Source organism: Leptodactylus fuscus, chromosome 5 (genome assembly GCF_031893055.1).
Source record: "Leptodactylus fuscus isolate aLepFus1 chromosome 5, aLepFus1.hap2, whole genome shotgun sequence".
NCBI classification, from domain to species: Eukaryota; Metazoa; Chordata; class Amphibia; order Anura; family Leptodactylidae; genus Leptodactylus; species Leptodactylus fuscus.
The window spans coordinates 105,506,877-105,521,425 of record NC_134269.1 but is presented as its reverse complement, the minus strand read 5'-3'; the positions used below and the strand labels follow the sequence as shown (position 1 = coordinate 105,521,425).

General features: G+C 40.3%; 1 protein-coding gene across 1 annotated transcript in view; it reads left to right on the top strand.

Moving 5' to 3' along the window:
• Positions 1-14,235, top strand: part of GDI2 (GDP dissociation inhibitor 2) — a 33,480-nt gene extending 19,245 nt beyond the window's left edge. Inside the window, exons 6-11 of the mRNA XM_075273958.1 lie at positions 4,169-4,300; positions 8,436-8,535; positions 9,581-9,752; positions 9,865-10,009; positions 11,539-11,593; positions 13,367-14,235. Of these exons, the coding sequence (XP_075130059.1) occupies positions 4,169-4,300; positions 8,436-8,535; positions 9,581-9,752; positions 9,865-10,009; positions 11,539-11,593; positions 13,367-13,513 (751 nt within the window). The 3' untranslated portion in view covers positions 13,514-14,235. The remainder of the gene's footprint in view (positions 1-4,168; positions 4,301-8,435; positions 8,536-9,580; positions 9,753-9,864; positions 10,010-11,538; positions 11,594-13,366) is intronic.
• Positions 14,236-14,549: the final 314 nt, after the last annotated feature.

Below are 14,549 nucleotides of genomic sequence, written 5' to 3'. Positions count from 1 at the left end.
ACATGTTCTTTTCCTTTAGAAGCAATGTAAGTACATGCGTAACCCACAATTAGTGGTAATGTATGTGACTGGGAGCAGAGTGAGGTCATACCTGTAAAGAGCTGACACGCAATGTACCTGTATGCTCCATCCAGTCCTTGGCCGTTAGTAACTTCAGTTTTCTGTAAGGGAGCGTTCACACTACCGTCGGTGTCCGACAGCTAGTGTCCGCTGCTAATGTCCGTTTAAAATCTTGTGCGGATATTAGTATCGGACACTAGCTGGTGTCCGTTCACAAAGATGTCCGACTTTTCAAGCGGACAGCAAAACCAGATATGTAGGTTTTTCTGTCCGCTTGAAAAGTCGGACATCTTTGGGAACGGACACTTAAGGACACCCACGAACAGTAAATGAACGCACCAATGTCCATTTAAATCAATGTAAAATGTCACAGACACAGCTAGTGTCCGATACTAATATCCGCACAAGATTTTGAACAGACATTAGCAGTAGACACTAGCTGTCGGACACCAACGGTAGTGTGAACGCTCCCTAAGTGAAACACAGATTAACTTGTCACTTTTAGTTCCTGGTGGTGCAGTAACAGCAAAACCCCAGCCAGGAATTAATGGGTGTCACACTTACAACAAAGTGGCCGCACTGGTGCCCAGGAACTGGATTTGGCTATAATTGCATCTAGTTACAGTGTTACCATCCAATAGAATCACACTAAGGCTGAGGCCCCACATTACAAAAATGCAGCTTTTTTTATTGCAGATTTGGCTGCGTTTTTCTTTCCGTCAAAGCCAAGAATGGCTAGAAAACGAATGGGAAATATATAGGAAGCTTCTTATATGTTTCCCTCCTGCTCAATCTACTCCTGGCTTCGGCTCAAAAAAATCAGCAAAATCTGTAACGAAAAAAAGCTGTTTCTGCAACGTGGGGTTTTAGCCTAAGGCCCCCACGTTGTTGGAACACAGCTTTTTTTTGTTACATATTTTGCTGCATTTTTCTGAGCCTAAACCAGGAGTGGATTGAGCAGAAGGGAGACGTATAAGAAGCTTCCTATATATTTCCCATTCCTTCTGTAGCCATTTTTAGCTTTGGTTGAAATAAACCGCATCAAAATCTGCAACAAAAATGCTGCGTTTCTGCAACGTGGGGCCTCAGCCGTACGCCTCCTGCATACAAGTGGCATGCATGTGGTTTTCACTGACCTATACATTAAAAATGAATTGACAGGGCTGCAAATGCAGACAGATATAGGGGATGTATAGGACAGATATAGGGGATGTATGGGACACATACAGGGGATGTATAGGACACATATAGGACCTGCTCAATAGTTTTCAGTTCTTCAATTTGGCCCAGATACACAGCCACAAAAAGAATGGCTGTATATATGGGTCAATTGAAATATATAGGTCTGTACTTTATCCACAGTTGTAGATAAAGAGTCTGGTCATGTGCATTGCAGGTTACAACTCTATGTGCCTCATATTAATAGCAGTTAACCCTATCATGTCCCTCACATTAACCCCCTGTGTGCTTTACATGAGGGATACTGATATGTGAGACATATAGAGATAATAAGTGAATATCTTCATTATATAGGTCCTTCATTAGTACCCCCATATGTCTCACACATCAGTAACCCTTATGTGAGCCACACAGGGTTAATGTAAGGGACATGATGGGGTTAACTGCTATTAATGTGAGGCACATGGAGTTACTAAAACTAAATTAATAAAACCAAATGCCTGACATTAATAAGAATAGTTAGTAACACACGTACCTGGTGTTTTTACTTTCACTTTGCTTCTCCTCCTCAGGCTTCAGACGGCAGGAGCTCCTCACGTGTAGCAGCAGGTCCAGGGAGCCCTTATCCTGTGCAGTGAGAGGCTCACCTCTGATTGGTGGGCAGTGAGAGAAGGGGGCGTGTCCTACACCGCAGCTCTAGCAAAGCACTGAAAGGACGCTCTCTCTCTAAATTTAGTGTGAAGTCTCAGGCTGGCTGCCGTGCCAGCAAAATATGCCTCGCGTGCCAGTCTTGGCACGCGTGCCAGGGGTTGCCGACCCCTGCTCTAGGGTATGAAAAGCCCACTCAGTATAATAGCAATTTCGGTTTGGTCCAAACAAATCACCAGGCGAACCTCACAAGCCGAAACTTGCGGGGGTCACCCTACACTTAATCCTACTATAGGGGATGTGATTTAAAAGTAATTGTAATCTAGGTGACATGTCAGATTAATCACAATTTTTGATTTAGGTCTTAACGGCCAAGTCCTACTTTATATTCACTTTCTTGTTAGGATAGGTGTTTTTGTTTTGAGCTGTGCTTCGGGGTGGGATCTGCTGACCGTTTGTGATCATTCGTCATCTAGAGAATAAAGGCCTGCAGCTACAAGTACCTTTCATTGTTTGTACTCCAGAGACATGATCACTCTTCATGCTTATGAGCTAGGCAGGATCGTGGGAGGGCCACTTTCAAGGGTTCTTCCATAGTAGGACCACTTTCAGATGATTTATATTAGGAACACTTTCATGTGTTCTTTTATATTAGGGCTGGGCGATTATGATCCAAATCAAAATTGTCATTAAGCATACATTCTATAGGGATTATAAATGCTTTGTAATGCTGCAATGGAGGTAGCATTGCTTATACAATCGTCAGACAATTTTGTAATAGAATGAATGAAAGGTATGTCTAGCGTAGCCTTTCTAAAGGCTATGTAAAGATATGCTTATTTAAAAAATAAAATAAAAATCTAACCAATGATAGACTCCCCATAATATGGGCCAAAACAAAGTACAAGGGGAGGAATGATCACTAAAGCAGTAGGCTTGTCACCATGTAGTTTCATTGTTGGTCAACAGCAGTGAGAACCTATCAATGACTAATGATACCTTGTTTTGGCTTCAGAAACTGTGTGCAAAAATCTGAATCTGGAAAACCAGCATTAGGCTAAGGGCTAGTTCACACGGGGGCAAAGAGGCTGATTTTTGACAGCGGATTTCGCTTCAAAATCCGCCCCTTTACAATAGTGGTCTATGTAAACTGCTAGCTTTTTTTTTTTTTTTTTTTTTTTTTTAAAAAAAAAACGCTCCAAAAAGTGCGGCAAGGTCCAAAAAAAAAAGCTTCCTAATTAGGAAACTTTTTTTTTTTTTCCGGTGCCAAAATAAGCCACACGTAATTTATGTGTGAACTAAGCTCCATGTAGCGTCCCATAGCAAAAAAAAAAAAAAAAAAAAAGCATTGTGGGAAAATCTGTGGCGGCAACACATCGCCATTCTACCCACAGTGCTTTGCGCAGAAAGTTTGCGGAGGTTTCCCCTGCAGACTTCCTGCTTCAATTATACCTGTAGGGAAACCACCAGTGTTTCAGTGGGTATAATTGACATGCTGTGATTTCCAAAACAGTGAGTGTTTTGGGAACTAGTGTGTCTGCAATGTGTATTTTACAGCAAAGTAGGGTTGAGATTCCCTAGAATCTCATCCACTTTGCTGTAACTATGAAACACTACGTTTTTGTTTTTTCTCTCTCGTGACATTTCTGCCTCAGGTTCACGCCACGTGGGGCTCCCGGCCTTAGGATGCTGCCATAAGATGCTGCTCTATTTGCACTGCTGCGGTTTTCACTGAATGCTGTAAAATAGTTTTGCTCTGTTTTTTGCAGCAATAATGTTTCGCTATGTTTAGTGAAAACATTGGTACCTTGTTGTCTGAGCTGCCTAGTGTGGCAGCACCCCTACATGGGGCAGTTCTGGAAAAGAACGTTCCCAATAATTGGCCTATGTAGTTAAATTCCTACTTAGCTGACAAAAGAGCATCTTATATGTAGTATTAAATATGCAAGATTATTGGCTGCGCGTTGTTAGCAGGGTTGTGCTGTCAGTCAACTGAATACATCAATTCTCTTTGCATTGGGCACCGTAATCATTGATAAGTGCTTATCCAGAGAAAACTTTACAATATTTAATAGGACCATTATTTTAATCATGTTTTGGGTCCAGATAAAAAAAGGAAGATGACTCTGGCAATATTTTAAATGTTGGCACAGAGTGTTTTTGGTGATGATCATGCAGCACTACAATCCGTTTATGTCCTAACAGAAGGATTGTAAAACCTTTGTTTAAACCATGCATGTGACATTTTCCCATATTGTTGACTTCTCTTTTCCACTGTCAGATATCTGCATCAACCGTGTCTAGAGACTATAAACAGGATTAAGCTTTACAGTGAATCTTTAGCACGTTATGGTAAAAGCCCTTACCTTTATCCACTCTATGGCCTTGGAGAACTGCCACAGGGATTTGCAAGGTAAGACTGACAAAAAACTGTCTCATGTATATGGTTGTGTATAACTTTATTTTACTGTGTGAATATCAGATGCTATTGTGGTTTTAAAAGGATTTTCCAGGACTTTGAGATAGATATAGATAATGGAATGGAAAATGGGTGGAATAACAGCATCGCTTCTGCCGCTGAGATGCCGCTGGCCCTGCGTGCGCGCTTATAGACCAGTGTAGCCTTTTACAATGCAAATACAGACCTGGCATCCGCTGTAATAGAGAGAGGTGGATGTCGGGTCTGTATTCGCATTGTGAAGGCTAGACTGGTCTATGAGCGCGCACGCAGGGCCAGCGGCATCTCACCGCTTGGCTTTGCATATGTGACCCCGCCCACCAATGACGCAACAAAGTCGGAAAAGACAGAAAATTTCACAGCATCGAAGACTGGTGAGAAAGCGACGTGGGAATACCCCTTTAAACCAAAAAGGGCCGGGGTACAATAAAAAACAGTGCTGTAGTAAAGCTTCTTATAGTTCTTACCTGTGTAGTGGTGAATACCAGTATGCTGCTTCGCTTCTGCGTGTCCACCTGGCATCTACAATGCACAGGTGCACACTATACGCTTGCTTGTAAACTTAATGCTAGGAGAATTATATGAGCATATGTCTGATAGCAATAGGTGGACACGCAGAAGCTGAAGGGCTGAAACAAAGTACCTGTGCCCACAATCAGGGCACGAAGAACGGTGGTTTTCACTGCCATATCTGGTTATTAATTTAGCTTTGCCATTGCAGCATCTGCCTGTAACTTAGACCACTGGTGAGGGCGGGACCCCTTGAGATTACACTCCGCAATAAGCTAGAAAGAGTCACAGTGGAATCTTGAGTCTTGCTGCCGGTGCAGTATAATATTGAAACCGCAGGGTTATATAGATATGTAGTCTCCTGAGGAGCCCTAAGTAAGGGTGAAAAGCGTAGAGATAAAAAGATTTTTGATGAGTCTTTAAAACCCTTGATTGTATTAGTGTCAGTGACGGGTTAATTAGACTGCTGAATGAAACTGTGAGGTTGGTGCTAGATATAACTGACTGAATAGCGTTACCACAGGGATGTCTATGCTGCTGAGTACTATTTAGGTTTAGGAGCAAAGAAGTGTTTCCTATCTATCGCAATTCAGCAAAAATTATGCTAAAAAAATCTCTAGACCAGGTTGGCTAGGGATTGGATAACATACCCACCTCTTTATATCAAAGAATATTTAGTCCACACTTATAGGAGATCACATGATTGGGATATGGTGTGGGACTTGTAGTTCTACTTGAATGCACATGAATTGAAAAGTTAGGTCTGTTGAAAAAATTACAATAGACTTACTCTAGTGCTGAATAGAGATTGGGTAATATTTTTTTTATTATAATTATACCCGGGTTAGTCATTTATTTTTTAAAAGATAACGAATAAAGATTAATGTTTTAATGCCATTTTTTTGTTTTGGAACTGTTCTAATTAAAGACTTGAGTGGAGGTTTTTATAGTTTGTATCACACTTGAGAAAGGGTGGTTGCCCGAAACGCGTCGTGTTTAATAAACTGTTCAAGATCATACTTTGGTGTGTGCGCTTACTCCCTACCCCTCCACTCCTGTCGGGCTTGCCTGAGGAATCACCTATCATTGTATCATGCTGTTTCACAGCGTAACGGAAAGAGCTGCTGCTTTAACATCTTTTATTCTCATATGGAGTTGTGACTATTTCACAACACCAATAGGTAAGAGACTAATTACATATCATCCCCAAGAGTGTTTGTAATTACTACACTGTATTGGCGCTCGGTGTCGCTCCCATTTTATCTTTTTAAAGTGACATTTTAGTCACTTTTCATTTACACATCCCAATGTTAGTAAAATCTGTGAAACAGCCGTAGGGTCAAAATGTTCACTATACCCCTTAATTCTGTGAGGAGTATAGTTTCTAAAATGGGGTCAGTTTTGGAGGGTTTCCATTGTTTTGGTACTCTAAGGACTCTGCAAATGAGACATGGCACATTAAAATTATTCCAGCAAAATCTGTTGTTCAAACGCCCAGTGTCACTCCTTCCCTTCCATGCGCTGCTGTGTGCCCAAAAATCAGTTTACACCCGCATGTGGGGTATTTCTGTGCGCGGGAGAAATTGCATAACAAACTGCCAGATGCATTTACTACTTTAACCCTTTGTGTTAATTTTAGGTCTAAATGAATGTATTAGTGGAAAAAATTAAATATTTAAATTTCACCTCCATATTATTTTTATTCTTCTGAAATGCTTAGAGCAGGGGTAGGGAACGTACGGCTCTCCAGCTGTTGCAAAACTACAACTCCCAGCATGCATACTTGCTCTGCTGTTCTTGGAACTCCCATGGAAGTGAATGGAGCATGATGGGAGTTGTAGTTTCACAGCAGCTGGAGAGCCAAAGGTTCCCTATCCCTGGCTTAGAGGGTTAACAAAATCCCAAATGCTGTTTTGAGTAATTTTGAGTGGTGCAGTTTAAAAACGGGATAACTTTGGGGGGTTTCTATTATATAGGCCTTTATAATTCCTTTCAGAACTGAAGTGGTCACTAAGGAAAAAAAATAAATAGTTTGGGGTATTTTCTTGTAAATCTGGAAAATCGCTGTTACACTTGTAAGCATTATAATGTCCAAAATAAATTAAAAGACAATCAAAAGTTGATGCCGATATAAAGCAGAGATATGGTAGATATTTATTCATGTATTTGTGTGGTATGACTATCTGCCTGATAAGCAGAGAATTTCACACTTTTGAAAATTGTAATTTTTTTTTTTCAAAATTTCCATCAAATTTCTTTTTTTTTCTTTTTTTTTAATTATAAGTAAATACAAAAATATTGATCAATGATTACCACTACCATGAAGTATAACGTGTTACGAAAAAAACAATGTCAAAATCACTTATGTAAGTTAAAGCGTCTCAAAGTTATTGCTATTTAAAGTAACATGACAGTTTTTAAAAAAGAGGCCTGGTCCTTCACCCTTTAAGGACACAGCCCAAAAGTGCATTAAAACATGTCCAAATGAGGCTCAGTAGTGTGTGTGTGGCCTCCACGTGCCTGTATGACCTCCCTACAACGCCTGGGCCTGCTCATGATGAGGTTGCAGATGGTCTCCTGAGGGATCTCCTCCCAGACCTGGACTAAAGCATCTGCCAACTCCTGAACAGTCTGTGGAGCACCAAGTCAAGTGATTGTATATCCAAATCAAAATTGGGCATTAGTGCTATACGTATGGCTTGGTCATTAAGGCCCAGGACCCATGCATTGTTAGGGGGTTTTCTATTAATATAAATAAAGCTTATTTGTTTCATTAAAGTTATTTCAAGTAGACAATTTTTTTTTTTTTTTTTTTGCTCCAGAGGTCAGGAGGCTATAAAATATACTTGCCTGCATCCTCCCCCCTGTTCCTGTGGTGGGCTAGATGTACCCTGTAGAGATGAGCGAATAGTATTCAAAACTGCCGCTTTGAATAACTTACTCCATAGGAATGAATGGGAGCGGCCGAGTGCCGGCCGGTGCTTAACCCCTTGCAGTTCGCCCGCTCCCATTCATTCCTATGGGAGCAGGGTATTTGAAACTAGCCTTTCAAATAGTATTCGCCCATCTCTAGTACCCTGCTGTTGTATGTGGCTGTGGGGGTCTATGCGCTGTGACTGCTGCAGATGCTTTATGCAAACAGAGCAGCGATGCTGACTGCTAGTCCAGCACAAACCATTTTTGGGAGCCGCTCAAATGCCAGCGGTAACATACAAGAGCACAGTATCTACAGAGCCAACTACAACATCTTTGGGCAAATGTAAATCTGTATGTCTCAATCCCCAACAATATTTCATCTTGTATCCAAGCTAAAGACAGCCCAACAGGGTACTAGAGCTTTCTTTCAACTGTTCAGTTTTCACCAACAAATTAAAAATTTCGCTCTAATTTGTAGTCTTTTACATTTGATAAATTTCAACAAATCCTTCTAGGTTTGCTTTTTTTGTCAGTGTGTATATATGGGGGGAAAACGAAATATAACTGGAGGTGAGTTTTGGCCCTACCACCTTATTAATTTGTTTTGTCAGACATATTATAATAGATTATTAATCCGTTGGTGTTTTGTGGCTTTTTACCACAGATTAAGTGCCATTTATGGAGGAACCTATATGTTAAATAAACCAATAGAGGAATTGGTGATTGAGAATGGAAAAATTGTTGGTGTCAAATCTGAGGGAGAAGTAAGTGTGTTACCTTACTAGTTTCTATCTTTTGATCACTGACTTGGAAAATAAATTGAATACCTTTTTAAAAGGCGCCACCTTCTTTGGTGAGGTCTTTAAAAAAAATTTCCCATGCGTCTATATATTTAAAATAATATTAATAATAATCCTGCAGTTATGTGTCTGGCCACTATTCCAAACAATATGCTGACACTTCTAGTTTTCTGTAGGATATTTCTTTGCAGCGGAGGGTTCACCTTACTTACCAGCTCAATGATGATTGCAGCTAGCATGTATATTTAGAAAAGACAATCTACCAGTCATGGTCAGGGCTGCACGGGGATAGGTAATTGGAAGGGGGGCATCTCCTTCTGCCACAGGATAAACTAATAATTATCCCCTAAACTAAACTCTTCCCCCCCCCCCCACCTAACTTCTAATTTATTTCAATTAAACAAAAAAAAAGTATAATTACCCATTACACTAATAATCTGGTGATGTTCCATTTCACAGTTTCCAAAACAAAACGTTGCTATCATTTACCCCGCCCCCCACCCACCCCCTTCCCATCCCCTGCAAAACTTGCCAAGCCTTGCTGTGTCCAGGGAATGAGTCCTCCCCCTCTTCCTGTCTTCTGGTAATGGGCAGAATAGCTTAGCTAGAAGATGGGGAGAGTGGAAGGGGCTAGTAATGGGTGGGATCGCTAGTCAGTGAGGGTTGGAGGGGTTAGGTTTAGCCACACACAGTTTAGTAATGGAGTGGGAGGAAGGGGGCGGGGTTGAGTCAGAGGGGGTTAGTGTAGCAGCTAACAGGAAGTCTGTACAGCAGGAAGCTACAGCATGTAAACAAACACAGAGAATGCCAACAGCAACCAGAGACACCCAGAAATCACTCCAATAACTGCTAAAGGTATATGGGTGTATTTATTAACCCATCACTAGCACTAACAGACCTTTTATATGAAAAAAAAAAAAATCTGCCCCGAAAAACCCCTCAGATAACGATTACATAGGATGTGGGCAACTGTATAAGTCACTGAGTAATGTGTTTTATTTTCTTGTAGATTGCCCGATGCAAGCAGTTGATTTGTGACCCAAGTTATGTTTGTGATCGTGTTACTAAAGTGGGGCAGGTTATTCGTGTAATTTGTATCCTCAATCACCCAATAAAAAACACAAGTGATGCCAATTCCTGTCAAATCATCATTCCTCAAAACCAAGTCAATAGGAAATCTGGTATGATTGCAGTTATGTTTTTCTTAATATTTGTGATCGGTTGTGATAATTATGCTACTTGCATCTTAAACCATTGCTTTTTCATATTTATTTATTTTTTCTCCCACTAAAGATATTTATGTGTGCATGATTTCCAGCGCACATAATGTGGCTGCACAAGGAAAGTACATTGCAATAGCCAGCACTACTGTAGAAACAAATGATCCAGAGAAGGAGATTAGGCCAGCTCTTGACCTCCTGGAACCCATTGAACAGAAGTAAGTGAATTTATTTTTAAGATTTGTAGTTGTATATATGGTGTTTTATCTATTTGTTCACCTAATCCTCCCACTAGCTTTGTTTTTACTGCATTCACTGTGACCAAAATGACAGGTTACCTGCATTTTACTTATGAATATGCTCAAAGCTCTTCATTTTATATAGCTGTAATATCTTTAATCAAAACAACTAAAGGGGTCGGGGGGAATAATTATTTTTGTTGTCAAATTCGACAATCCATAACTTTTTTTTTTTTTTTTTTCCCCCCTTGTTTTTTTAATATGTAAACTAAGAAATGGAAGGCGCAATTTGAATGTCTGTCTGTTTTCTCTGCATATTTTATGCTAGCCAAGTGTCTGTAGGATCCCCTGCTATCATGTCCTTCCGCGATAAGCCTGTTTGACCCCTTCTGGCACCACCATGTTTTATGCGCGCCTCCTGGTCTATGACCAGCCCCAATAGTAATGTATAGAATCTCCCATAGAATAGGGGAAAAAGAAAAGCTTTCAAAAATAAATAAAAGTTCTAAATCACTCCTTTCCCTAGAATACATATAAAAGTAGAAAATTACTGTGAAACACATGCACATTAGGTGACCCTGTGTCTGACAGTGCCCGGTCTACTGAATATAGGGGATCTGCAGTGCTCCTGTTCCATCGGGAAGGGGTTAATAGGAGCACTGCAGATACCCCTATAGTCAGCCAAGCTGAATGAAAGGAAACAAAAACCCAGTCCTCAAGCTCAGGGAAGGGGCAGACAGACAACCAAAGCACCCCCTCCCCTTCCCCAGCAACTACTGCACCTACAAACTCTGATCATTTTAATTTTTTAAACTTTCCAGTAGCTGCTGCATTCCCCCCCCTCGACTTATACTCGAGTCAATACATTTTCCCAGTTTTTTTTTTTGGTTTTTTTTTGTGGTAAAATTGGGGACCACGGCTTATATTCGGGTCGGCTTATACTCGAGTATATACGGTATATCTGTAGAACATGCGTGTTGTCGGTTTCTTTTGCATTTTTTTTTTTTTTTAAACATGTTGTTAACTACAGACATCTCACCCAGCACATCCCATATGAAACAAAGCTGGAAATCTGTTATAATAAGAATAGCATGCAAAGTGCATAACAACCCAAGTAGATCAGAATATTTGGCCATGTCCAGCATGTCTGAAGAGGTTCAATAGTGCCATATCATATACACATGCACACATTCATTTGGTGCACCACCCTGAGGAGGGAACCCCTATGGCCAGTCAACAAGAGTAGCCCCTGTATTTATCCAGGGATCACAGATTTTCATAAAACTGTCTGGAATACCCCTAGCTGCACATGTTGCTTTTATATTTAGGCAAATCTGAGTCAATCAAGTTTTATCCAATGGCTGATCCTGTCTCTTCATACTTTGAGAAGGAATTAGCTATGTAATATTACAATATTGTAACAGAAGCCCTTAATGATGAATTCATAGAGCACTGACAATGTTTTTTGCTTTCAGTCTTAATTGTTGCTTTATTTCTTCTCCATTTAGGTTTGTTAGTGTCAGTGACATGTATGCCCCAACGGATTTGGGAACAGAAAGTCAGGTAGGTTTCTAGAAATAATCACTATGGCATAAAAATGAAGATGCGAACAGTGTTGCTACCTGATATTCAGTGAAGGAAATAATTGCTGATTTTTGTAAGTTTGCCCACTGTCAAAGACATGAACAGTCTATAATTTTATGGGTAGGTTAATTTTAACAGAGAGAGAGAGGATATCAAAAATAAAATCCAGAAAATCACATAACATTGTAAATTTTATGGATTTATTTGCATTTTGCATAGAGAAATAAGTACTTGAACCCTCTGGCAAACAAGACTTAATACTTTTTGGCAAGCACAGCAGTCAGGGCTCGTTCACATCTGCACCCAGCATCTGCAGGCTTCCGTTTCCTGCACAAAACAGGGCAGGAGACTGAGACCTGCCGGCATGTTTCAATCCCATTAATTTGAATGAGTTTGAAAAGTGTCTGGCTGTGACCGCCGGTGAGTGTTATGCTCTCCGTGGCGAAACCGCTTTTTTTTTTTTTTTTTTAACCAGACACATAGTCGGACATGCAGTACTCTGTGTCCGGTTTAAAAAAAAACGTTTCGCCACGGAGAGCTCAAAACGCTCACCGGCGCTCACGGCCGGGCTTCTGCATGCAGAAGACGGAAACCTGATAACTGCGTCCAGATGCTGGTGTGAACCCAGCGTCAGACACTTTTTTTTTTTTTTTTGTAGTTGATGATGAGGTTTGCGCACGTTAGGAGGAATTTTGGTTCACTCTTCATTGCAGATCATCTCTAAATCATTTAAGGGGTATTGCCATGTACATAACTATTTTTAGATTTGTAGATAATTTAAAAAAAAAAAATTTTTTGCGAATATAAGTAATTAAACATTTTGCAGAGTTTTAAAGATTTTCTCTAAATATCTTGTGGCCACAGCTTTGTTTTCTCGATCAGTTTACAGTGGACACGACCATGAATGCAGGAACGTTCTAAGGTCAGAAGATCCACCATGATATCCTTATTGTGGCCGAGATATCTTCTGATACATGTAGTGTCCCTGCCTGATAACCCAGGTACAATAAGAAAATCATAGCTGTGTTCCTGACAAGTCCCAGACCATAGAAAGTTTCTGCATTTGTGGTCGTAACCATTGGCAACCGATCAAGACAACAGACTGTCACCACGAAGATAGTCTTTAACATTCTGCAGATTTTTTAACTACTTATAACTGCAAAAATGTTTAATTTTTAGTTATAGAAATGATTATGTTCATGAGAACATAAGATTATGAGGCTGTCGCTTGGCAACTCGGAGCTTCAGCTCCCTCCATAAGATTTCTATGGGGTTAAGGTCTGAAGACTAGCTGGGCCACTCCATGACCTTAATGGGCTTCTTTTTGAGCCACTCCTTTTTATTTGCGTTGGCTGTATGTTTTGGGTCATTTTCCTGCTGGAAGACCCAGCCACAACCCATTTTTATTGTCCAGGCAGAGGGAAGGAGGTTGTCACTCAGAATTTGACGGTACATGGCTCCATCCATTCTCCCATTGATGTGGTGAAGTAGTCCTGTGCCCTTAGCAGAGAAATACCCCCCAAAACATAAGAAGAGAAGGAGCAGTCTCTGCATTCTTGCCCTCTGGCTGGATCTAGTATTGTAGCTCAGCCCCATAGACTGAAGAGGGGAAATGCTGTAGGTACTGAGTGCAGCCCATGAGCAAGTGTGATACAGTTTAGGATACAGATGCTTCCTTTTATATGATCTCTGCTTATTGATGGCATGGATGTTATTTTGTGCCAGTCACCACTGATGTTCATCTCTTTACAGATTTTTATTTCTCGTACATATGATGCAACAACTCATTTCGAAACCACCTGCAATGATATCAAAGACATGTACAAGAGAATGACCGGATTAGAATTTGATTTCGAGGAGATGAAGCGCAAGCAGAATGACACCTTTGGGGATGCTTAGTAGAGACATGCCCCACATCGGGAGAATTCTTGAACCTACTACAAAACACATTTTGGAAATTAGGAACACTGTATGAAACGCAATATTGCAAGGCCTGCTTTTTGTAAAAACTGAACCCCAAGAATATTGCACTGGTTACTGCTCTGTGCCCACTCCTGATGAGGCTGCTGTTTCTTGCCATTTCTAGCTTGCTATGGGATAGAACTGATCTTTTTCGGTTTCTGTAGGAATATTCATGCAGTGACGTTCTCTGCCTTCAGTTCTGACATTTTAGCTTTATTTTAATTTAGATTCTGCTCTGATATAATGAAGCCTCATATATATATATATATATATATATATATATATATATATATATATATGGATTAAATGAAATACTTAACCGATTAGTTTAATCTGATTTGCTGTAAGTAGCTTGAATGTATTTGGAACAGCACCTCAGTTACTGCTATCCCATTGCTGTATTAGTTTCTGGTCAGGTCTGTTCTGCAGCATGGAGCCCCCAGTGTGTTATTCTTGTAAAGTTTTAAACCCCTGACACCAGCTCAAAAGTTTGGCTGCAGGCTACCAAACAATATCAATAGTATTCTGCAGGCAAGGCTTGCACTGATTTCCTCACTGATAAAACACAAAAGCAGTATTGATTTGACCTACTCTCAAATGTTGCTTTAATAGGGATTGAATTAATGTCTGTACTGCAAAGTAAAGCCAAATTGTGGAAATCTGTGGTATCGCCTTTGTGATTGTGTTGTCATGAGCTTTTGAGGGGATGGCAAGTGCAGATTGACAGTTGTGTCCCTTACATACAAGAGCAGGTTTTCATTTACAGTACTGTAATATGATGTACTGGATGTCTCTCTTTGGTGTTAATGAATGTTATACTTTGGTGCTGTAAAACTACATTCACTGTATAATTAAACTGCGCTACATAAGCACTTGCATTGATCTAAACAATATATTAACATGAAGTTAACCTGTTAGGTAACTTGCTTCAGCATGTATAATGCATGTAAGGGAATATTCTACATGGACTGGA